The sequence below is a fragment of the Onthophagus taurus genome, chromosome 3, assembly GCF_036711975.1.
Source record: "Onthophagus taurus isolate NC chromosome 3, IU_Otau_3.0, whole genome shotgun sequence".
NCBI classification, from domain to species: domain Eukaryota; kingdom Metazoa; phylum Arthropoda; class Insecta; order Coleoptera; family Scarabaeidae; genus Onthophagus; species Onthophagus taurus.
The window spans coordinates 19,574,283-19,600,915 of NC_091968.1; the positions used below are offsets into that span (position 1 = coordinate 19,574,283).

Below are 26,633 nucleotides of genomic sequence, written 5' to 3' on the forward strand. Positions count from 1 at the left end.
ACGAAGTGAACCAATATTAAATAAAGTAATTTTAGATATCCGCCTCAACACAAAATCATTTATCATTATTAATCAGATTTTTATTTTTGTTCTGGAGATAATAAGACCAATTCATTGAAATATTGAGTTATTTGTTCCGATGCGCAAATATGGTATTTATTGCATTTTTATATCAGCACAATTTCTATATATCGACCTGTTTTTCGTCACGAGTGCCATTATTCTTGACCGTTTGTACAAAGTGAAGCGTTTTTATTAGTGGCATTTCAAAATGATAATCACTATGAAAGCGGGTAAGAAGATTATAATCTTAATTAATTTGGGTTCATTTAATAATTAATAATAATTCTTTTTAGCCCTTATTGGGGGTGTAGCTATTTTAGCCATAGCTGGGATTACGGTTGGGATAGTTTTTGCAACGAAAGGGGGGGACGATGACCCAACTTGTACAGGTAATTTAATTAATTAAAAATTATTTTGAATCGAATCATTAATTTTAAACCATCCAGGATTTAGTAAACCAGTTGATTTGGCGATTAACGAAAGAGATGGGAAGCTTTTTGCGGTTTGGGGTAGCCCTGAGAATTTAGGAGATTGTGCACCGAAATATAATTTGACTTTAACCGTGAATGATGTCGTAGAAGATGCGGTTCAAGTTGATAAAAATGAATACGAGATTGCTTCGAAATATAATAAACCCTGCGTTAAAATTCATGTTGGAATAACAACGGTTGATGAAGATAACGTTGAAAGTGAGATTGAAGAAAAAAGTTATACTAAAGGTAAGAAACAAGTCTAGAATATAAACCTTTTAACCGATTTTGATAAACAATATCTCATTCGAAAGCTTAATCGTTTTTAAAAACTCCAAAAAGGTGCAAAACCACGATTTCATCTAATTTTCACCTATTAGAATTTTACTCGATATTTATGAATCTGAAAGCAAAACGATACAAATCAATATTGTTGAGAATAAATTTTGCTACAACTTTTATACTAAAACTGTTTTTCTAAAACAATACAATTTACTACAACTTTTGTAGAAAAACTTTTTTGCTAAAACGTTCCAAATCGCAGCTCCACCTATTTGAATTTTACTCGATATTTATGCATCTCAGAGCAAAAGTATAACAGAGCAACATTGTTAAGAACATAATTTATTACAACTTTTATACTAAAACTTTTTTTCTAAAACGTTCCAAATAGCAGCTCTACCAACAACAAGTTGTAAAACCACAATTTCATCTAGTTTTCACTTATTCGAATTTTTCTCGATATTTATGCATTTGAAAGCAAAATTATACAAATCAATATTGTTGAGAATAAATTTTGCTACAACTTTTATGCAAAAACTGTTTTTCTAAAACGATCCGAATCCCAGCTCTACCAACAAAAAGTGCAAATCCACGATTTCATCTAATTTTCACCTATTTGAATTTTACTCGATATTTATGCATCTGAGAGCAAAAGTATAAAAAAGCAATAGTGTTAAGAATACAATTTGCTACAACTTTTGTACTAAAACTTTTTTTCTAAAACATTCCAAATCGCAGCTCTACCAACAACAAGATGTAAAACCACGATTTGATCTAGTTTTCACTTATTTGATTTCTTTTCGATATTTATGCATCTGAAAGCAAAACTATACAAATCAATATTGTTGAGAATAAATTTTGCTACAACTTTTATGCAAAAACTGTTTTTCTAAAGCGGTCCGAAACCCAGCTCTACCAACAAAAAGGTGCAAAACCACGATTTCATCTAATTTTCACCTATTTGAATTTTACTCGATATTTATGCATCTGAGAGCAAAACTATAACCGACCAATATTGTTAAGAATACAATTTGCTACAACTTTTGTAATAAAATTTTTTTTCTAAAACGTTCCAAATCGCAGGTCTACCAACAACAAGATGTAAAACCACAATTTCATCTAGTTTTCACTTATTCGAATTTTTCTCGATATTTATGCATATGAAAGCAAAACTATACAAATCAATGTTGTTGAGAATAAATTTTTTTACAACTTTTATACTAAAACTTTTTATATAAAACGGTCCGAATCCCAACTCTACCAACAAAAACTGCAAAACCACGATTTCATCTACTTTTCACCTATTTGAATTTTAGTCGATATTTATGCATCTGAGAGCAAAAGTGTAAAATGCAATATTGTTAAGAATAGAATTTACTACAATATTTGCACTAAAACTTTTTTTCTAAAACGTTCTGAATCCCAGCTCTACCAACAACAAGATGTAAAATCTTGAAAGGTGTAAAATCATCTAATCTTCACCTATTTGAATTTTACTCAATATTTATGCATCTGAGAGCAAAACTATACAAATAAATATTGTTGAGAATAAAATTTGCTACAACTTTTATACTAAAACTTTTTTTCTAAAACGGTTCAAATCCCAGCTCTACCAACAAAAAGGTGCAAAACCACGAATTCATCTAATTTTTACCTATTTGAATTTTACTCGATATTTATGCATCTGAGAGCAAAACTATACAAATCAATATTGTTGAGAATAAAATTTGCCACAACTGTTATACTAAAACTTTTTTTCGAAAACGGTCCGAATCCCAGCTCTACCAACAAAAAGTTGCAAAACCACGATTTCATCTAATTTTCACCTATTTGATTTTACTCAATATTGATGCATCTGAAAGCAAATGTGTAAAAGGACAATATTGTTAAGAATCAACTTTGCTATATATAGACACATAGATCTTAATAATCGAGTTATGACTCCTTAAATACGTCATTTTAATGTTATTTTCCTGTACTTTAGCAACATTTTGGATTGAAGTGATCAATTTTAAATACTTACTCTTGTTATCTTTTAATTGTATTTTTAAGATCGTATCTTATAGATAACTGTGTCTGTATTTATACTTTTATTCCTTGAAATTAATGATTAAAAATTAAATTTTAATTTGTTATAATTTTATTGTAGCTGTTGGAGATGTTTCTGAAGTCACCACGACAGTAAAAGCAACCGAATCAGATGAGGTGTACCAAATCACTTGGGATGAACCGGCAGGATATGAATATTGCACCGTTACATACGTTGTATCGTTGAACGACGTAGCCAAAGATCTAGATGATGATAAGCTATCGATCGATATTCCAATTGATGAATTGGTTACTTGCAATAACAAGGTTACAGTTGTGCCAATGATTGAAACTAATGTCGCTAAAGAATCGGAAGTAACCATTTCGAAAGGTTGATTAAAAAAAATTAATTTTTTATTAAATGATTAATTATTCATTTTGTAGACGTGGGAGATGTGTCAACCGTTGAAGTAACCGATTTAGAAGAAGTCCTCAACGAGAACATTTGGACAATTAGCTGGACGAAACCAAGTGGTTACGATAATTGCGATGTTGAATACATCGTAAAAATTGGCGATGGTGAAGAAAAAACAGTAACAGATGTCTCCACGACGATCTCTAATGATGATTTGAAAAAATGTGAAAACACCGATGTTGTTGTAACTCCGATTATCCAAAAAAACAGTGGGAAAGCAACAACACAACAATTCACCGCTGGTATTTTACTTTTTTATTTTTTAAAAACTAAAACTATACCTTCAATTTAATTAACTAAAATTTTTATCTACGAGGTTAAATGAGACTCATTAGATTGATAACATAGATAATTATCAGTGTATGAAAAAATCGCAGAAAGTAAAAGTTGAATTTTAAGAGTTATATGTCAAGAACAAAATGAGATATGATGATGAAATAAGAAACATTTTAAAGCATCTTTAAAACAGAAAACGTGTACCAAAAATTAGTTCTTGTTTTGCATAAACATGTTTGTTCTGATTTTTTAAACAAAACTGTATATACTTCATTGCTTTTAAAGCAGAAAATCAAAAAATCGTATCTTAAGAACGAGTTGAGATATAATGATGAGACAACGATCATTTTAAAGCAAATTTAATAAAGATTAATTGTGCCATGAACAATTTCTTAATTTCCATAAAAATTGTTGTTATGATTTATAAAATCAAGGTCTGTATTTGGATTAAGAAGCAAAAACTGAAAACATCATATCTCAAGAACGATTTAAGATATTCTGATGAAATAGTAAACATTTTGCAGTAAATTTAATAGAGATTAATTGTGTTATGAATAATTTTTTAATTCCCATTAACATAGTTGTTATGATTTTTTAAAACAAACTATGGTTATTTGATTGCTATAGGCATTTAAAGCAGAAATTCAAAAAATCGTATCTTAAGAACGAGTTGAGATATAATGATGAGACAACGATCATTTTACAGCAAATTTAATAAAGATTAATTGTGCCATGAACAATTTCTTAATTTCCATAAACATCGTTGTTATGATTTTTAAAATCAAGGTCTGTATTTGGATTAAGAAGCAAAAACTGAAAACATCATATCTCAAGAACGACTTAAGATATTCTGATGAAATAGTAAATATATTGCAATAAATTTAATAGAGATTAATTGTGTTATGAATGATTTCTTAATTCCCATTAACATAGTTGTTATGATTTTTTAAAACAAACTATGCTTATTTGATTGCTATAGGCATTTAAAGCAGATATTTAGAAAATCGTATCTTAAGAACGAATTGAGATATGATGATGAAACAACAATCATTTTAAACCAAATTTAATAAAGAATAATTGTACCGTGAACAATTTCTTAATTTCCATAAACATCGTTGTTATGATTTTTAAAATCAAGGTCTGTATTTGGATTAAGAAGCAAAAACTGAAAACATCATATCTCAAGAACGACTTGAGATATTCTGATGAAATAGTAAACATTTTGCAGTAAATTTAATAGAGATTAATTGTGTTATGAATGATTTCTTAATTCCCATTAGCATAGTTGTTATGATTTTTTAAAACAAACTATGCTTATTTGATTGCTATAGGCATTTAAAGCAGAAATTCAAAAAATCGTATCTTAAGAACGAGTTGAGATATAATGATGAGACAACGATCATTTTAAAGCAAATTTAATAAAGATTAATTATGCCATGAACAATTTCTTAATTTCCATAAACATCGTTGCTATGATTTTTAAAATCAAGATCTGTATTTGGTTTAAGAAGCTGAAACTTAAAACATCATATCTCAAGAACGACTTAAGATATTCTGATGAAATAGTAAACATTTTGCAGTAAATTTAATAGAGATTAATTGTGTTATGAATGATTTCTTAATTCCCATTAACATAGTTGTTATGATTTTTTAAAACAAACTATGCTTATTTGATTGCTATAGGCATTTAAAGCAGAAATTCAAAAAATCGTATCTTAAGAACGAGTTGAGATATAATGATGAAACAACAATCATTTTAAACCAAATTTAATAAAGAATATGAAAAATTTCTTAATTCCCATAAATATCACTGTTATGATTTTTTAAAGCAAACTTTGTTTATATAATTGTTGTTCGGTTTTTAAAGTAGATATTAAAAAGTCGTATCTTAAGAACAAATTGAGATGTGGTCATGAAATAAGGAATATTTTGTAGCAAATTTAATACAGATTTAGTGTACCTACCACAAATAATTTAAATAAATTAATAATAATTTAAAACAAATTAGATTCTCGACGAATTATAAGCTTTTCAATGAAAAAGAACGTTTTTTAAAATATCTTTTGTGTCTGGAGATATCGATTCTTAAACACAAATGCGTTTTATTCTCATTTCTATTGATTTTGGATCATCTAATAAATCGCAATAAATCGAGGCAATCATGCTGCCGAGGCAATGGCTTAAATATTACAAAGCAATAAGTAAAGGTATCTTTATATCATTAATATATTATCAGATTACGAGGCAGCTTTGTTGCCGAGGCAGTGATTCAAGAGTTACCAAGTAACAAGAAAAGCTTTATTTACATAATAACTCTGTCATTGTTGCAGATATTGGAGATGTATCCTCTGTAACAGTATCCAATCTAGAAGGGACACTTAATAACGACAAGACATGGACAATTAGCTGGGAAAAACCAACCGGTTATGATAACTGTGGTATCAAATACATCCTACAAATTAATGATGGCGAAGGCGAAACTGTAAACGATACCCCCACGACGATTTCTAATGATGATTTGAAAAAATGTGAAGGGAACGATATCACCGTTACCCCGGTTATACAAGAAATAAATGGAGAAGCAACAACTATTCAAATTAACGCCGGTATTTTCATTACAATTAAAAAAAAATTTTATTTATTAATATATAAATTCTTGTAGATGGTGGTATTTCAGAAGCTATAGTTACCGATATAACATCAACATATAATGAAGCCGATTCAACTTGGACTATCACTTGGACAGCACCAACTGGTTACGAAACATGTTCCCCAACATATTTACTTTACATAGATGGAACTCCCGAAGAAACTGCAGTTTCAGACACCTCAATCATAATTCCTAACACTAAGTTTATTCCATGCCAAATTAGTCAAATTGAAATTGAACCTATATTTGAAACTACAACTGGCAATGAAGCTGGCCAAAAAGCATCTGGAACCGTAGAAGGAGGTATGTTTCAACCTTAAATAACTTAACTTTACAATTAAAAGTATGAGTCATTAGTTTGATTGACTATTACAAAGCAATAAGTGAAGGAGTCTTTATAGCATTAATACATTATCATATTCAGAGGCAGCACTGTTATCGAGGCAGTGGTTCAAGAGTTACCAAGTAACAAGAAAAGCTTTCTTTACGTAATAACTCTGTCATTGTTGCAGATATTGGAGATGTATCCTCTGTAACAGTATCTAATCTAGAAGGGACACCTAATAACGACAAGACATGGACAATTAGCTGGGAAAAACCAACCGGTTATGATAACTGTGGTATCAAATACATCCTACAAATTAATGATGGCGAAAGCGAAACTGTAAACGATACCACCGCGACGATTTCTAATGATGATTTGAAAAAATGTGAAGAGAACGTTATCACTGTTACCCCGGTTATACAAGAAAAGAATGGAGAACCAGCAACCACAAAAATTACCGCCGGTATTTTCATCACAATTTAAAAAAAATTCTTATTTATTAATATATAAATTCTTGTAGATGGTGGTGTTTCAGAAGCTATAGTTACCGATATAACATCAACATATAATGAAGCCGATTTAACTTGGACTATTACTTGGACAGCACCAACTGGTTACGAAACATGTTCCCCAACATATTTACTTTACATAGATGGAACTCCCGAAGAAACAGCAGTTTCAGACACCACAATCATAATTCCCAACACTAAGTTTACTCCATGCAAAGCTAGTCAAATTGAAATTGAACCTGTATTTGAAACTGCAACTGGCAATGAAGCTGGCCAAAAAGCATCTGGAACCATAGAAGGAGGTATGTTTCAACCTTAAATAACTTAACTTTACAATTAAAAGTATGAATCATCAGTTTGATTAACTATAACAAAGCAATTACTAAAGCAGTCTTTATAGCATTAATATATTATCATATTCAGAGGCAACTCTGTTATCGAGGCAATGGTTCAAGATTTACCTAGTAACAAGAAAAGTTTTCTTTACATAATAACTCTGTCATTGTTACAGATATTGGAAATGTATCCTCTGTAAAAGTAGCCAATCTAAAAGGGACACTTAATAACGATAAGACATGGACAATTAGTTGGGAAAAACCAACCGGTTATGATAACTGTGGTATCAAATACACCCTAAAAATTAATGATGGCGAAGCCGAAACTGTAAACGATACCCCCGCGACGATTTCTAATGATGTTTTGAAAAAATGTGAAGAGAACGATATCGCCGTTACCCCGGTTATACAAGAAAAAAATGGAGAAGCAACAACCATTCAAATTACCGGCGGTATTTTCATTACAATTTAAAAAAAATCTTATTTATTAATATATAAATTGTTGTAGATGGTGGTGTTTCAGAAGCTATAGTTACCGATATAACATCAACATATAATGAAGCCGATTTAACTTGGACTATCACTTGGACAGCACCAACTGGTTACGAAACATGTTCCCCAACATATTTACTTTACATAGATGGAACTCCCGAAGAAACAGCAGTTTCAGACACCTCAATCATAATTTCTAACACTAAGTTTACTCCATGCAAAGTTAGTCAAATTGAAATTGAACCTATATTTGAAACTGAAACTGGCAATGAAGCTGGCCAAAAAGCATCTGGAACCATAGAAGGAGGTATGTTTCAACCTCAAATAACTTAACTTTACAATTAAAAGTATGATTCATTAGTTTGATTGACTATTACAAAGCAATAACTAAAGGAATCTTTATAGCATTAATATATTATCATATTCAGAGGCAACTCTGTTATCGAGGCAGTGGTTCAAGATTTACCTAGTAACAAGAAAAGCTTTCTTTACACAATAACTCTGTCATTGTTGCAGATATTGGAGATGTATCCTCTGTAAAAGTAGCCAATCTAGATGGGACACTTAATACCGATAAGACATGGACAATTAGCTGGGAAAAACCAACCGATTATGATAACTGTGATATCAAATACACCCTAAAAATTAATGATGGCGAAGCCGAAACTGTAAACGATACCCCCGCGACGATTTCTAATGATGATTTGAAAAAATGTGAAGCGAACGATATCACCGTTACCCCGGTTATACAAGAAATAAATGGAGCAGCAACAACTATTCAAATTAACGCCGGTATTTTCATTACAATTAAAAAAAAATTTTATTTATTAATATATAAATTCTTGTAGATGGTGGTATTTCAGAAGCTATAGTTACCGATATAACATCAACATATAATGAAGCCGATTCAACTTGGACTATCACTTGGACAGCACCAACAGGTTACGAAACATGTTCCCCAACATATTTACTTTACATAGATGGAACTCCCGAAGAAACAGCAGTTTCAGACACCACAATCATAATTCCCAACACTAAGTTTACTCCATGCAAAGTTAGTCAAATTGAAATTGAACCTGTATTTGAAACTGCAACTGGCAATGAAGCTGGCCAAAAAGCATCTGGAACCATAGAAGGAGGTATGTTTCAACCTTAAATAACTTAACTTTACAATTAAAAGTATGAGTCATCAGTTTGATTGACTATTACAAAGCAATAAGTAAAGGAGTCTTTATAGCATTAATATATTATCATATTCAGAGGCAACTCTGTTATCGAGGCAGTGGTTCAAGATTTACCTAGTAACAAGAAAAGTTTTCTTTACATAATAACTCTGTCATTGTTACAGATATTGGAAATGTATCCTCTGTAAAAGTAACCAATCTAGAAGGGACATTTAATAACGACAAGACATGGACAATTAGCTGGGAAAAACCAACCGGTTATGATAACTGTGGTATCAAATACACCCTAAAAATTAATGATGGCGAAGGCGAAACTGTAAACGATACCCCCGCGACGATTTCTAATGATGATTTGAAAAAATGTGAAGAGAACGATATCACCGTTACCCCGGTTATACAAGAAAAAAATGGGGAAGCAACAACCATTCAAATTACCGGCGGTATTTTCATTACAATTAAAAAAAATTCTTATTTATTAATATATAAATTCTTGCAGATGGTGGTGTTTCAGAAGCTATAGTTACCGATATAACATCAACATATAATGAAGCCGATTCAACTTGGACTATCACTTGGACAGCACCAACTGGTTACGAAACATGTTCCCCAACATATTTGCTTTACATAGATGGAACTCCCGAAGAAACTCCAGTTTCAGACACCACAATCATAATTCCTAACAATAAGTTTGTTCCATGCAAAGTTAGTCAAATTGAAATTGAACCTGTATTTGGAACTGCAACTGGCAATGAAGCTGGCCAAAAAGCATCTGGAACCATAGAAGGAGGTATGTTTCAAACTTAAATAACTTAACTTTATAATTAACAGTATGAGTCATCAGTTTGATTGACTATTACAAAGCAATAAGTAAAGGAGTCTTTATAGCATTAATATATTATCATATTCAGAGGCAACTCTGTTACCGAGGCAGTGGTTCAAGATTTACCTAGTAACAAGAAAAGTTTTCTTTACATAATAACTCTGTCATTGTTACAGATATTGGAAATGTATCCTCTGTAAAAGTAGCCAATCTAAAAGGGACACTTAATAACGATAAGACATGGACAATTAGTTGGGAAAAACCAACCGGTTATGATAACTGTGGTATCAAATACACCCTAAAAATTAATGATGGCGAAGGTGAAACTGTAAACGATACCCCCACGATGATTTCTAATGATGATTTGAAAAAATGTGAAGAGAACGATATCACCGTTACCCCGGTTATACAAGAAAAAAATGGGGAAGCAACAACCATTCAAATTACCGGCGGTATTTTCATTACAATTAAAAAAAAATCTTATTTATTAATATATAAATTCTTGTAGATGGTGGTGTTTCAGAAGCTATAGTTACCGATATAACATCAACATATAATGAAGCCGATTCAACTTGGACTATCACTTGGACAGCACCAACAGGTTACGAAACATGTTCCCCAACATATTTACTTTACATAGATGGAACTCCCGAAGAAACAGCAGTTTCAGACACCACAATCATAATTCCCAACACTAAGTTTACTCCATGCAAAGTTAGTCAAATTGAAATTGAACCTGTATTTGAAACTGCAACTGGCAATGAAGCTGGCCAAAAAGCATCTGGAACCATAGAAGGAGGTATGTTTCAACCTTAAATAACTTAACTTTACAATTAAAAGTATGAGTCATCAGTTTGATTGACTATTACAAAGCAATAAGTAAAGGAGTCTTTATAGCATTAATATATTATCATATTCAGAGGCAACTCTGTTATCGAGGCAGTGGTTCAAGATTTACCTAGTAACAAGAAAAGTTTTCTTTACACAATAACTCTGTCATTGTTGCAGATATTGGAGATGTATCCTCTGTAAAAGTAGCCAATCTAGATGGGACACTTAATACCGATAAGACATGGACAATTAGCTGGGAAAAACCAACCGATTATGATAACTGTGATATCAAATACACCCTAAAAATTAATGATGGCGAAGCCGAAACTGTAAACGATACCCCCGCGACGATTTCTAATGATGATTTGAAAAAATGTGAAGCGAACGATATCACCGTTACCCCGGTTATACAAGAAATAAATGGAGCAGCAACAACTATTCAAATTAACGCCGGTATTTTCATTACAATTAAAAAAAAATTTTATTTATTAATATATAAATTCTTGTAGATGGTGGTATTTCAGAAGCTATAGTTACCGATATAACATCAACATATAATGAAGCCGATTCAACTTGGACTATCACTTGGACAGCACCAACTGGTTACGAAACATGTTCCCCAACATATTTACTTTACATAGATGGAACTCCCGAAGAAACAGCAGTTTCAGACACCACAATCACAATTCCTAACAATAAGTTTAATCCATGCAAAGTTAGTCAAATTGAAATTGAACCTATATTTGAAACTGGAACTGGCAATGAAGCTGGCCAAAAAGCGTCTGGAACCATAAAAGGAGGTATGTTTCAACCTTAAATAACTTAACTTCACAATTAAAAGTATTAGTCATCAGTTTGATTCATGCCAATCAGTATTTCCAAATTATAATTTTAGATGATTCTGGAAAACATCTAAACACAAACTTGATTTTGGCTTCTGCCAAAATTTTACCATTTCGAAAGATTCTTTAATGTTATTAAATCGTTGTGCCATTTTGAAATAATCTTAAGGTGTTTTCAATCGATTAGAACCATTTTGACACTTACCAATACGGTTTTTCCATGACGCAAGTAAACACCTCAATGACAATTCCCAAGTCTGCCTCTTGTTTATTTAGCAAAATTTACACATGTTATATCATTTTGCCTTTAATGGCAACATTCTCGTCTGCTCGCGGCAGCATTTTATGGAAATGAGGAATTTCGAGACTTTCTTCCATTTATTTCCGTATTCCTATTGTTAGAAATATGGTAACTAGATACAAAGATGATGCAGATTTTATCTAGTTTATCTAGACACATGTTGTATTGCTACTCCCACTAGCGATCTCAGCTAAACTTAACACGCAAAATCTATTACTTTGTCTGAAATCGTCTTTTATGCTAAATTGAAGAGCATATATTGTAGAGCCTTGATTGCAAGCGACCTCGGCGAAACTTTGGCAAATTAGCATCATCTCTGTCCAAAATTGTATTACTGCAGTGTCTCTTATATAAACGATTCATGCTAAGACTTGGGCTAAATTCAGGATTAGATTGTGTTTGGTATCAAATTAAAGCATTTTAAATGTTACAGATATCGGGAATGTTTCTGAAGTTAAAGTTAGCGATGTAACGACTTCATATAATAATGCAGAATTAACTTGGACTATCACTTGGACGGAACCAGCCGATTACGAAGAGTGCTCACCAAAATATTTAGTGTACATAGGTGACGTCGCTCAAGAACCTGCAGTATCAGGCAAAGAAGCCTCAATTCCCAACGCTGAATTAGTTCAATGCGCAGATAATCAAATTCATATCGAACCTGTTTTTGAAATTGACGGTGAAGATAAACGTGGTGAAAAAGTGACGGAGACAATAAGAGGAAGTGAGTTTCTTTAAATTTTTTATTTCAAATAAATTAATGATAAATTTTAGCTGTTAGCGATGTTTCTACTGTTGCCGTTCAAAATATTAAACCAGTTCTTGATGGTGATACTTGGACTATTTCTTGGGACAAACCCGCTGATTATGATCAATGCAACATTAAATACGTTATATATTTCGACACGGAACAGTTAGGTGAAGAAGTCCTCATTGAAGAAACCACCATTAAGAATGCAATGTTAACAACTTGTGTTAACAATAACATTGGGGTTCAACCAAGAATTGAAACTGAACTCGGTTTTAAAGATGTTACCGTGATAAAAGGAGGTAAATCGATTGTTTTGGATTACTTTAGATATTAAATAATTGCCTTTTTTTGATTTTAGAACCTCCACTTGACGGAAGAATAACCGCCGAATCTTTTGAGGTAAAACCAGGAGGTATTATGGATGTCACATGGAAGAAAGCCGATCAGTATCAAGCGTGCACCTTTAAATACAACATTAATATCAAAAAAGGTGATGAAACTCTATTTGAGGACAGCATTGATGAGGAGGCTTATCAAAACACGAATGAAGAAGTAACAAATTGCGAAGGTGTAACAGCTACAGTATCGGCTACAATGAGTGTTGAAGGAGAAGCTGTTTCGTTTGAGTGCAAATCTGAATCGGCACTATTTTTCCTACGCCCTAAATAATTTAGTTCTAAATTAATTTTTATCCATGTATATTTCGTTTCAATTTATTAAATTTAAATTATTTATTTAGATTTATTAATTAAAAATTAATCATTAAATGTCTTTGTTTTATTTCCTTATAAGAAAAATCACTAGAAATTTATAGATAACTATGAAATAAGTGTGGATTATTATTTATTTCTTTTACTTTTTGTAAAGTAAAAAGTAAAAGAAACGCATGGCGCATAGTGGGCAAGAAAAGCATATTGAATATTATTGAATTAATAACAAGGTAACAAAGAGGAGAAGAATTAAGTAATCAAGAAGATAACAGCTTGAATAACAAACAAATATGTTTTTTAAAAATATGTTTAATGACGTTGCTCCTGAGGATGATTGAATGTCTGTAAATACACATAGTTTTATTTCAATTATACACCGTTTTACAATAAAAACAAATGATCTGAGTGAACTAACAATTATCATATGATAGCTTAGCTTTAGCCTATTGTCAAATATTAATTAATCATGTTTACATTACAACATAAAATATTTATAGTGCAGTGCTATGGATTGGGGAACATTAGTTTCAATGCAGTTTTAAGGCAATTTGAGGAAAAATTTGCATTTTTAGTAGATAAAAAACCAATTAAGAGAGTTGTTAAAAAATTTTCGGAAACGGGCAATGTGGAAAATAAAAGGAAGAAAAAAAAGCTTTTAGATGAACATGATGCGGGATTGATTGTTGCATTAACGAATGCAATGGATTACGGTAAGGTGTCCCTAAGAAAAAGGGCAGTTGGTATAAGTTAATCCCAATTACAAAGAATTTATAGAGAAAATAAAATATTGCCTTATAAACCAGAATTTCACCACACTATCGAATTAGGTGATGAAGCAAAACGTTTAGATTATTGTTTGTGGTTTGGGTACAAAATTTTGAAAGACAGAACTTTTTTAAAAAACATAATATTTTCGGACGAAGCATGGTTCACCACTAATGGAGTGGTTAGATCGCAAAATTGTCGATTCTGGTCAAAGACTAATCCAAATTATCGCATAACTTGTAAACGCCAGTATTCCCAGAAAGTGAATGTGTGGTGTGCTGTTTCGTTGAACGGTGTTATTGGACCTTACTTCATAAACGGCAATTTGAATCAACACCGATATTTGGAAGTACTAGAAAATTGTTTACTTAATTATCTTGACGGCGCGGATTTAGAAGAACGCAATAAATTATATTTTCAACAAGATGGTTGCGGCCCACATTCGACCATTTTAATTAGAAATTTGTTAAATACGTTATTTCGAAAAAAATGGATTGGTAGATATGGTCCGCAACCATAGCCGCCAAGAAGTCCGGATTTATCTATTATGGATTTTTATTTTTGGGGTTATGTAAAACAAAAAGTGTATAATCTGTTTTTTATTTAAATCAATTGTCATTGCCAAATTTTTAGAAAAACACGGTCTGTACCACCCTAGATACCATGTTCTATGACCACGCTTTATAATATTTTCCACTAAATAATAAGTAAGGTTGTGTATATTCTAAACGAAGTTGTCACTGATTGTCACTTTAAAGACGAAGCCACTAATCTCTCGTCACTTGGCTAATATCTACGTTTTGAAATTAAAACTCGTGAGCAATATATTAAGATAACATAATTAAGTGCTATAATTAAAATTTGAATATTGTTTAAAAATCAGAATTACTGGAAGAATCTGAGTCTTCCGCTAGTTGGATGATGACAGGAGGTAAATCAGTTATTAATGAATTTCCCATTAATGTTGTCCAATCCTTTTTAATTAGTTCTTCACAGTAGCGAATACTATTTGCCCACATCTCCGGAGTGTAATGACCAAGAGCTTTTTGCCAAGTCTCCTTCACACGACAGATTAATTAATTCATCACGTGAAGCTTTCACCTTTCATCACATATATATTTTAAATTTGTATTTGGTGTCTCCGTCTGTACTTCTTCACAATACCTAATTATAGAGTTTTTTTCGCGTTTAGACAGTTGACATCCCGTTCCACCCTTTCTTAACATTTTTATGGTAGATTTAGCAGCAAAAAAATTATATGAAAATTGTTTTTTAATCAATCTTAACAAATTTGATATTTTGTTAATCTTATGATTTAAAAATAGGCATTTTGCTTTTATATCCTAAATTAATAAAATTCGGCATATCGCTATAATTTAACATAACAAACTTTTTATCTTAATCAACTTTTGTTGTACATTGCTCAGAAAGACCACTTTACCTGCAACGGTTAACAAACTTCATGCGTTAACTTTGGTACTTTGAGAACATTTGACGTAAAATTTGGTTATATTTCGTTTTATGACATCCAGACTTTAATTGCAAAAGATGGAATTTGAATTTAAAAATTTATCGCCAATTATACCTTACGGGGACACAATCCGGGGACACACTGTATATATAATATTTATAATATAATATATTATTAAATATAATATTTTGTAATTTATTCTGTATCACTAGAAACTGGCGATAGACAAATATGAAATAATTATGGATTATGATTAGGGCTCGGATTTTATGCAAAATGTATCTTCTTAATTTTCTGGGATGTTTTTTTCAAAATTGGTTTCTGGGCGAATTACATAAAAATAAATAAATTAAAAAACAGCACTTGAACGATGACATTTATTGTAAAAAGCTTAGTTTTCTAGCCATATATTAAATAAATATATATACTTATACAGGGTGGTCCGTTACTAATGGGACACAGAGCAACAGTGAATTCCTTACATTAAATTATTACGATTTAACCCAATTTATGTTAGTCCAATTGTTAATAACAACGAAGATACAGATGGTTAAAGTTAATACTTTATTTTCGTTTTTCTTTAATAATTTCGTTGTCTCTTACATTATGAACATGAAAATTGGTACATTATCATTTTTTAATACAATAAATAATAATTTGGTGTTAGTTTTGATTTATCTTTCAGATGGCGCTGTCTACCTTAAAAAACCACCCTTAAAGTAGTCATATCTTTTTAATCGTTAAAATTTTTACAACTCACATAACATAAAACAGTTTCTCAGACATTTTTACATAAATTTGGTATACCTATCAATATTCTCTAAAGTTCTCCGTTCCCGAGATTTTGCAAATTTAATATCTCAGTAACATCAGTTGGCGTTGACAAAGTTTTTATTTAGTCAAACACTAGACAATCAGTTTGACATTCAGTTTCATTTTACGCTCAGTATTATTGTAATCAATGTATTTGTTACTTTGAAATAATGCCCCCGCATAATTTTTTTTTCTAACACGGAAATGCGTGATATGGTGTGCATATACGCTCAAGAAAAGTTTAATGGAAGGGAAGCGTGCAGAAGATATTTATTAAAATACCCCAACAGAAGACAACCAAATCACAAGTTATTTAAAAATTTGTATGACCGCTTAGGTGAGACTGGTTCATTTCGTCCTAAACGAAATACAGGTCGTCCAAAAAAGATTTCCGTTGATGAAGAAGATGAAGTTTTAGTACGAGTTAGTAACAACCCAAAAGTTAGCTCTAGACGTTTGTCAGCTGCAACCGGGTTAAGCAAGTCGTCAATTCTACGAATATTAAAAAAAGAAAGACTGTATCCATACCATTTTGTACCTGTACACGCCTTACTGCCTACTGATTTAAGAGTTCGGTTAGAATTTGCTAATTTTATCAAAAATCGGCAAAATTCTGACCCATCGTTTATTGTCAACATTTTATTTACTGACGAGGCGACATTCACTCGTAGTGGGGTTTTTAATTTTAAAAATTATCATGTTTGGGAAACTGAAAACCCACACATGACACGGCAACGGCATTTTCAACATGAATTTAAAATAAATGTTTGGTGTGGAATAATTGGAAATTATGTGTTGGGTCCGCGGGAATTACCAAATAATTTGAACGGCCACAATTATTTACAGTTTTTGCAAAACCAAGTAGACGATATGTTGGCTGAGTTACCATTAAATATTTGGACTGTCATGTGGTTTATGCAAGATGGAGCACCACCCCACTTTTCCAGGCAAGTGCGAGATTATCTCGATATGAATTTTCCACGAAGATGGATTGGCCGAGGTAGTCATTACACTTGGCCACCACGAAGTCCCGATTGTAATCCTATGGATTTTTGCGTATGGGGATTTGTAAAATCCCTTGTTTACAAAGACAATCCTGAAACTCGTGAGGAACTGTGGCAAAAAATTGTAAAGGCAGTGGATATCATTAGGAATGAACAAATATTATTTAACATAAGAAGATCATTTTCTAAACGGATTGGAAAATGCATTGAAGCTAACGGTGGTCACTTTGAACACTTACTCTAATGCAGTTCATTTTAATTGTTATTATTGTTTCCTCTTTTTGTTCGATGTTATTATTATTAAAATGTTTAAATAAATTATAGTCGTTATTAAAATCGATTTTTAATATAGTAATTATGTTAATATTTTTGTAACATCAACTTATGTTTGTGGATAGTTAAATTATATCTGAAAGATAGATCAGAACTATACTAATTTATCATTTATCATCTTAAAAAGTAATAATATAAAAATTTTAATGTTCATAATTTAAGAAAAAGCGAAATTATTAAAAAAACAACGAAATTAAAGTATTAACTTTAACCAACTCTATCTTCGTTATTATTAACAATTGGACTAAGATAAATTGAATTAAATCGTAATAATTTTACGATTTAACCTAATTTATCTTAGTCCAATTGTAAATAAAGACTTTTTCACCGCCAACTAATGTTTATTGAGCATAGTGAAATTTTGCAATGTGCGCTTAAACAGTGATTATCTCGGGAACGAAGAACTTTAGAGAATATTGATAGGTATACCAAATTTATGTAAAAATGTCTGAGAAACTGTTTTATGTTATGTGAGTTGGTAAAATTTTAACGATGAAAAAGATATGGCTGCTTTAAGGGTGGTTTTTTAAGGTAGACAGCGCCATCTGAAAAAGAAATCAAAACTAATACCAATTTATTATTTATCGTCTAAAAAAATACTAATGTACCAATTTTCATGTTCATAATGTAAGAGACAACGAAATTATTAAAGAAAAACGAAAATAAAGTATTAACTTTAACCATCTGTATCTTCGTTATTATTAACAATTGGACTAAGATAAATTGGGTTAAATCGTAATAATTATATGTAAGGAATTCACTGTTGCTCTGTGTCCCATTAGTAACGGACCATCCTGTATAGATGGGTGTTCTCCACCTTTAGATTTAACGCTGTTTTTAGTTCTGACCCGGGATACCAATGGCGCTAGTGAACATGCGCGGGAATTTTTAAAAATCTTTCAAATTTGATTTCCTTGATTTTTGAAAACTGCATGATAAAATTAAACAGAAACAATTTTCGCTTATAGCGAAGTTGTTTCTGCAAAATTTCAACATACACAGTTATCAAAAAACAATTATATAGTGTAACAGGTATTATAATGTTAATAATAAAACAAAATTTGATAAAATAAATTACATACAAGTAAAATAACAAAATAAAAAAACATATAAAATGAAGTAAAAAAAGTATGTAATAAAAAACTATAATTAAATTACAAAATTATTTTATAAATAAGCACAATTCACTTGGTTGTTTGGAAAAAGACACATATCAACCCCTGATTTTTTTAAATGTAAAGAAAAATACAAAGAATTATTAAGGCGAGTTTTGAATAAAAAAATGGGCATTAAATCGTAGATGTGCCCTTTTCTAAATAACCTATTCAATTAACAAAAAAACTAAAATTAAAATAGGAGAATTAAATTTGTAGCTGTTTTACTTCCGCGATTCCTTTAAACCAGTTGTACCACTCTTTTGATATCGCAGCTCCATGGAAAAATGCATGTCACATATTCTCCGATTCTTCCTAACTACTTCGAAAGGTTTTTTCAATAAGTCATTATTGTCAATTTTATCTAACCATTTCTTAAATAACTAAAATATATTATATTGCTAAGTTACACTGTTGATTTTTAGATAATAAGCTAATTCCTCTATCACATAGCTAATAAGAACCACTTTTTTTTTAATTTCAAGTTGTAAGTGATAAATGGTTCTAATAGCTCTGGTTTCTTGAGAAAGCATTTTACTCACCTCTTCATCACGTGGGAACACATGCATGGTAACAGTTTTCCCATTGGAAGGACAATTTGGCACACAACAGTAATTAACCATTTTGCAAACTAAAACGACATAAAAATTATACAAAATAAAACTATCACTACTATAAGCTAAAAAACATCAACCTTAATTGTTCTTTTAGTTACTCACTTCATTAATCAATTTTAACATTAACAATACTTTCCTTTTCAATCTTCTTGTCACTCACTTGTCACTATTCGTTATAAATAAACTACAAGCCTGCTATAAACAGTTTTTAGATTATTTCTTAGACAACTAAAAATCAAAAATGTGAACATTAATTCAATCGGTAAAGAAGCTGTTCTTGTGTTGTATGCTATCAGCGCCAAAGGTATCACGGGTCACAACTAAATTTATTATTGACGCATGCTTATACGGAATTAACACAGCATGTTTCTACCGGTTTCGACTGTGCAACAGTCATCCTCAGGAAAACGACCTGTATAAAACAAGGATTACATTAATATCTTTAAGTATTGTAAAAGAAACGTGTGCTTATTCATGTCTATCTTAAAATATGAAGAAATATAAAAATTAATACAGATAACTTACGTTAACGAACATAAAATAAAACAGGAGCTCATCGGATTACAATATGAAGGTTCCTTCACAAAAAACTATTAATATAACTTAACTTCGAAATGATAAACTGTGAAAACTTTTAGGCGCGCAAATATGTGATTTGAGGTTATATTTCCAGTTGCAAAGTTGAAAATTAAACTAAAAATCTATTGGCAGCACTTGAACAAAAATACACAATTGACGTTCTGGAACGATGGCGCGAAAAATTCAATATTTAAAAAATCTCTAATCATTCAAACAACATAAATTGAATTCTTGAAAATTGACAAAATAAATACAAAACAGTATCAATGTCTATCGGAAACATTTTCAAAATGAAATCAAATTCCAGGGTAAAAATCGTGTGAGGAATTGTACATAAAATGCAAAAATATTATAAATTTTAACCGTCAATACAACAAATAAAAAATTATTATAGAAATACATCGAAAAACAGAATTTTTTTGCAAAATAATAAACAAAACTTGGACAGAAGTTATATGTTAATATTGTTTGATGATCTAAAATATTAAGATTTATGCAGTTGTATGTAAATAACAAATCTTGGTAGGATGCATGTTGTAGTATGATTGAACAGGGTAGGTATGGATTGGGTTTTATTGAGGTTAAATTGAAAATGATTGTGAGGTAGAGGAGAGGAGATGAATTACAATCAATTACATATAGATCCATTAACTATCAAGGTAAAGTCTGTAACAAAATTAAGAATATTTTTAAGAAATATGACATCCTCATCTCATGTAAGACGAACAACACTATTGGTCAAATATGAAATAATGGAAAGGACAGAATTGATATACTGAATGATAATGAGGTATACAAGCTTGAGTGTGGTACTTGTAAGGCAACTTACATAGGTGAAACGGGGAGAGCCCTTCATACAAGAATAAAAGAACATAAGAACAAGTCATCATCGAATTTTGGCAGACACTTGAACATTAATACAGAACATCAATTTGATGAGAACATTCATGCTACAATATTACACCGTAAAAATAAGGGCTATATGCTGGAATTATTGGAAAGAACTATATATGAACTATATATCTTGTGTTTAAATGACCAGATTCAACCAGTTTCTAAACCTTTATACTCATACCTCTAAACACCGTACACACTCCCTTCCAAAAAACCCCCAGATAAACGAGGATTTCAGACCATGGTAACAGTCTGAATTTCGCAATGTCTGGGTCCCTTGATTACCAGAATCCCTTTCCCCCCCTCTCCTTTTTCTCCTCTCTTCTCTACATCTCGGTCATATTCACTATTGTCTACCAAACCCAATCCCCACCATACTACTTAACCATATTGTACTATATATTCTTTTCCAATATAATAACAACTCAAAGCTACAAAATTACATATTCTACATTGTTAACTGGTATCAATGTATACTTCTTATCCAGAAATTGTCCCTGAATTAATTCTGTCTCGAAGAATTTACTCATGGTCTCGATTTTTGTTTATTTTTGTTTTATTGATTGAAAAATTCTTGCGACATATTTTATTGTACAGTACGTCACTTATATTTTGCTGTAGATTTTGACCTCTTCTCAAAATAATTTGATAATTACCATAGTTTTACCCCAGATAAACGAGGATTTCAGACCAAGGTAACAGTCTGAATATCGTAATGAAAAATACGAATCTCTTTATAGTCTCAGACAGAGGCGGCGCTATCGGGGGGTGCAAGGGGTGCACTGCACCCGGGCGCCGCCTAAAAGGGGGCGACGGCGCCTTTTTAATGTTTTCTCCAACAATATCTTATCTTTCTTTTGCAGTATTTAGACCTGTCAGCAGTAGCTAGCCTTCAGAAAGCAGTGTTTAGTCTCCACAAAGCAATTTTAGTCTTTAGAAAGCAGTATTTAATGTTCCAGACGCTGTATTTAGACCTGTCGGCAGTATCTAGTCTTCTGCTAAAGTTATGTATGTTTTCTCCATAATATTTTATCTTTCTTTTGCAGTATTTAGACCTGGTAGCAGTATCTAGTCTTCAGAAAGCAGTATTTAGTCTCCACAAAGCAATTTTAGTCTTTAGAAGGCAGTATTTAGTGTTCCAGACGCTGTATTTAGACCTGTCGGAAGTATCTAGTCTTCAGAAAGCAGTATTTAGTCTTCTAGAAGCAGTATCTAGTCTTCTGCCAACGTTATGTATGTTTTCTCCAACAATATCTTATCTTTCTTTTGCAGTATTTAGACCTGTCAGCAGTATCTAGTCTTCAGAAAGCAGTATTTAGTCTCCACAAAGCAATTTTAGTCTTTAGAAACCAGTATTTAATCTTCCAGAGCAGTAGCTAGTCTTCAGAAAGCAGTATTTAGTATTTTAGAAGCAGTATCTAGTCTTCTGCCAATGTTATGTATGTTTTCGCATTCTGCCCAAAATGCTTGGGGGCGCCACTCCGATTCCCGCACCCTGGCGCTTCATTTGCTAACGCCGGCACTGGTCTCAGAATTAAATTTTCATCTGTTAGAGTATCTATGGGTACTAACTTTTTAATTATTCTTTTTTAAATTAACGTGTGAGAGGAAGAAAATAAATAGAACAACATGTGAAAAGTGCAAAACATTTACAAAAATGTGATAGAAATAGATTAATAACAACTATAAGAAAGGTATATGTTTGCATATTTCCACATATTTTTGCATATTTTGAATAAAAAGCTTGCATATTTATGCGTATATTTCCTATAATTTGACTGCATAAAAATCCGAGCTCCAATTATGATTTCTTGATGCATTAGGAATATTTTTTATTCATAACGTCTTTCTCTATCAATTTTAGTACTTACATTATAGTTGATTTTATTAAGAAAAATCGTCCAATTGTGACGTTTTATGATTTATGCTATATCACTAGAAACTAGTGATAGATAAATATGATACAATTATAGATTATGATTTCTTGATTCATTAGGAATAATTCTTATTCATAACGTCTTTCTCCATCAGTTTAGTACTTAAGTTATAAATGATTTTGTTAAGAAAAAACGTCCAATTTTGACATTTTGTGAGTTATGCCACATGACTTGAAACAAATGATAGATAAATACTAAATGATTGTGCATTATGATTTTTTGATGTATTAGGAACAAGTTTTATTCATAATGTTTTTCTCCATCAATTTTACTACTTAAGTTATAACTGATTTTATTAAGAGAAAACGCCCAATATTGACATTTTGTGATTTATTCCACATCACCAGAAACTGGTGATAAAGAAATATGAAATAATTATGGATTATAATTTCTTGATGCAGTACGAATAATTTTTCTTCACAATGTCTATCTCCATCAGTTTTAGTAGTTAAGTTATAACTGATTTTGTTAAGAAAAAAACGTCCAATTTTGACACTTTGTGATTTTTGCTATATCACTAAAAAGTAGTGATAGATAAATATGAAATGTGTATGGATTATAATTTCTTGGTGCATTTGCAATAATTTTTATTCATAATGTCTTTCTCTATCACTTTTAGTACTTAAGTTATAACGGATTTTCTTAAGAAAAAACGTCCAATTTTGATATTTTGTAATTTATGCCACATCACTAGAAACTAGTGATAGATAAATATGAAATAATTATGGGTTATGGTTTCTTGATGCATTAGGAATAATTTTTATTCATAATGTCTTTCTTCATCAGTTTTAGTCCTTATGTTATAATTGATTTTATTAAAAAAAATTTCCAATTTTGACATTTTGTGATTCATGCCACATCACAAGAAAATAGTGATAAATACATACGAAATAATTCTGGATTATGATTTCTTGATACATTAGGAATACTTTTTGTTCATAATGTCTTTCTCCATTAGTTTTAGAACCTATGTTACAGTTGATTTTATTAAGAAAAATCATCCAATTTTGACATTTTGTGATTTATGCTACCTCACTAGAAAATAGTGATAGATCAATATGGAACAAGTGTGGATTATGATTTCTTGATGCATTTGGAATAATTTTTATTTATAACGGGTTTCTCCAACACTTTTAAAACTTAAGTTATAGCGCAGTGTCTAAAGAAAAAACGTACAATTTTAACATTTTGCGATTTATGCCACATCCCTTATTAAATTTTTGGAATTATAAATTACATGAAGAATGAAAAAGACCAAATGTTGCGAAGAACATTTCTCAAAGAAAATAAAGCAGAAGTCTTAAATTAGCAGAAGAACAATTGAATTTTAGAAGAACCATTGAAACTATTCCTATACTTCTAAAGAGAAGATTAATTGATGTCACTCCTGCAAATACGGACCCAGGACCGTTTAATAATAAAATTAAGAAACAAGGAAGGTGTCACCTATGTCCCAGAAAAAGTGATAATAAAAATATATGTGACACTCATTCCATATTACTTGACGAATGTCACGGTTGTGATGATTAAATATTTGTTAATAAATATAAAATATAAAATTTTAGGTATTTAAATAAAATAACTTCTTTCTTACTTAACTTCGTACCGGTTTCGACTAATAAGCCATCATCAGCTGAATCTACAAATTAAAAATAAATAACAAGAAATTATCTTAAAACCAATGATAAAACTTACTGTCAAAAATGAACGAAAAAGAACAAGAACTAAAATAAAAATCTTTAAAATAAATAAAATACAAAATTATAGACTTACATGATAAAATAACAAAATAACAAGAAACACACTACAACGACAAATGAAATGACAAACTAAAAATAAATGTATGTAACAAGACTGGAATAAAAGAGAAGGAGTGAAATCAACGAAGATAGCTGAAAAGTGGTTTGCGCTGGAATTCGATTTGATCATTTATAATGTCTATTTTTGGGTTTTTATAGTTTCTCAAAATTTTATAATATTCAAGTAGATCCATTTTATGACTCTTATTGCAATGATATAAAAGTTTAACTTCTTTAAAATTGATCTTATGACAGGTTTCAACTTGACGTTGGAATATATTAAAATTTGGTTTTTGTTGGTGTTCCCTAAGTCTGGTTTGTAGTTTTCGACCAGTCTGTCGAAAGTAAGTATATAGATACCTCGCATTACAATTAAAACAATCAACAGAATATACATATACCACTTTGATTTGAGAATCTTAGGATTGTGATTGGATAGGATATTTAAAATAGAGTTTTTATAAGGGAAGGAAAGATTTAGTTCAAATTTGGATAGGATATGTTTGAAAGGTTCAAGGGAGGGGTGATAGGGAATGGATATGAAGCGGTTTGTGTTTCTAGTTTGGGCATACAAGGGATCTGACCTTCTTTGTGATTTTTGTATTATTTTAGATATTAATTTTATGGGGAACCCATTGTTATGTGCCAGATCATAGATATATTTTAGTTCTAAGTTATAACTAGATTGTTTAAGAGGGTAATTATGAATGCTGTTGATTAAAAATCTAAAGTGTGCCATTTTATGAGTTAGAGGATGAAATGAATCAAATGGTATAGTGACGGGAACAGAAGACGGTTTTCTGTATATGCTGAAACAAGGACGATTATTTTCATTGCCAATAGTGAGATCCAGAAAATTTATCGTTTTGTTATTAAAAAATCGTAAAATTTTGACATTTTGGGGATATATGCTATATCATTAGAAGCTGATGATAGATAAATATGAAACAAGTATGGATTATGATTTCTTGATGCATTTGGAATATTTTTTTTTGGTTTTTGAGAATATATGATATCACATTCTAGCAGGTATTTAAATCTATTACATTTTAGCAACAGGACCATATCTCTAATATATATGCATCATTAAAACTACATTACTAGGTAATAAAATAGTAGTAATCTTTTCGCGACATCTAGCGTTGAAGTCGCAAATTTTTGTTACAACCCCTTCTGCGCGTTTTCTACCCTCACAACCCTTAAATCGATTTCGGCGCAATCGCGTTCTATTTTACCGACGCGAAAGCGACATCCAACGGAAAGCGCCCGTAACACCTAATTTCAAAGCTTCTCGTTAGATGGAATCAACATCAAATTTAAAACTTACCAAAAATTTTAATGAAGTTCACAGTTGAAACATCACTGAATCTGTAAACAAAAAATTTGTATTTAATTAAATCATATTTAATAAACGAAAATAAATCAATACTTTAACTCCCGAGTGTAATACAATGTGTATATCTATATACACTGCGTGGAAATAAAAATAATGTTTTACGCCCACCCCTTCCGTGTAAAAGAATGATGTATCGATAAAGTTTTACTACCTGCTAGTGCAATAATAGTAAAGTTTTAGGAGGTAAAACTAACGTTAACGAACGAGTAGACAGAATTTACGATCGACTCAGATCGTAATTCACCCGCGTTCCGAACAAACAAAACTCACTTAAAACGTTTACGTTTTTACTTGATGGTGTTTAAATTGCCTTCTAAACTTACGTTTTACGTTTGTACAGTGGGTATTTTAAGGGTGGGAGACAATTTTCGCACATGAGTCATTTTATATCTTTTGCCGCACTCTATCTGCCGCTCGAGAACATTTTTAATAAGTGCGCGGCGTATCATATGTTATATGATATTCTAATATCTTATATATCTTATCCAATATCTTACAGCTTTCTCTCTCTCCTTTGAAGATTA

At 31.1% G+C, this 26,633-nt stretch overlaps 1 protein-coding gene and 1 long non-coding RNA gene across 3 annotated transcripts; one reads left to right on the forward strand and one right to left on the reverse strand.

The window, feature by feature from the left end:
• The first annotated feature begins 196 nt into the window (after positions 1-196).
• Positions 197-13,404, forward strand: LOC111418569 (uncharacterized). 2 transcript variants are annotated; one of them, XM_071195155.1, is made up of 22 exons: positions 197-293; positions 357-452; positions 510-782; positions 2,965-3,234; positions 3,288-3,560; positions 5,925-6,200; positions 6,257-6,547; positions 6,757-7,032; positions 7,090-7,380; positions 7,590-7,865; positions 7,922-8,212; positions 8,422-8,697; positions 8,754-9,044; positions 9,254-9,529; positions 9,586-9,876; positions 10,086-10,361; positions 10,418-10,708; positions 10,918-11,193; positions 11,250-11,540; positions 12,317-12,610; positions 12,661-12,936; positions 12,996-13,404. In XM_071195155.1, exons 1-22 carry the CDS (start codon positions 272-274, stop codon positions 13,304-13,306), a joined length of 5,784 nt encoding a protein of 1,927 aa, XP_071051256.1. In that variant the 5' UTR covers positions 197-271; the 3' UTR covers positions 13,307-13,404. The 2 variants fall into 2 exon arrangements, with proteins under 2 accessions (XP_071051256.1, XP_071051257.1); XM_071195156.1 differs by lacking the exons at positions 7,922-8,212; positions 8,422-8,697.
• A 5,439-nt stretch (positions 13,405-18,843) lies between these two features.
• LOC139429374 (uncharacterized) lies at positions 18,844-19,870 on the reverse strand. Its single transcript, XR_011640018.1, has 3 exons — positions 19,607-19,870; positions 19,430-19,518; positions 18,844-19,270 (listed from the first exon to the last, which is right to left on the reverse strand). It is a non-coding gene; the product is annotated as an uncharacterized lncRNA (long non-coding RNA).
• Between the last annotated feature and the right edge of the window lie 6,763 nt (positions 19,871-26,633).

Coding starts and splice junctions, on each gene's coding strand:
- LOC111418569 (XM_071195155.1), top strand. CDS start 272: ATGATAATCACTATGAAAGCGG. Junction 453..509: donor CGATGACCCAACTTGTACAG/GTAATTTAATTA, acceptor TAAACCATCCAG/GATTTAGTAAACCAGTTGAT. Junction 12,611..12,660: donor GACGGAGACAATAAGAGGAA/GTGAGTTTCTTT, acceptor GATAAATTTTAG/CTGTTAGCGATGTTTCTACT.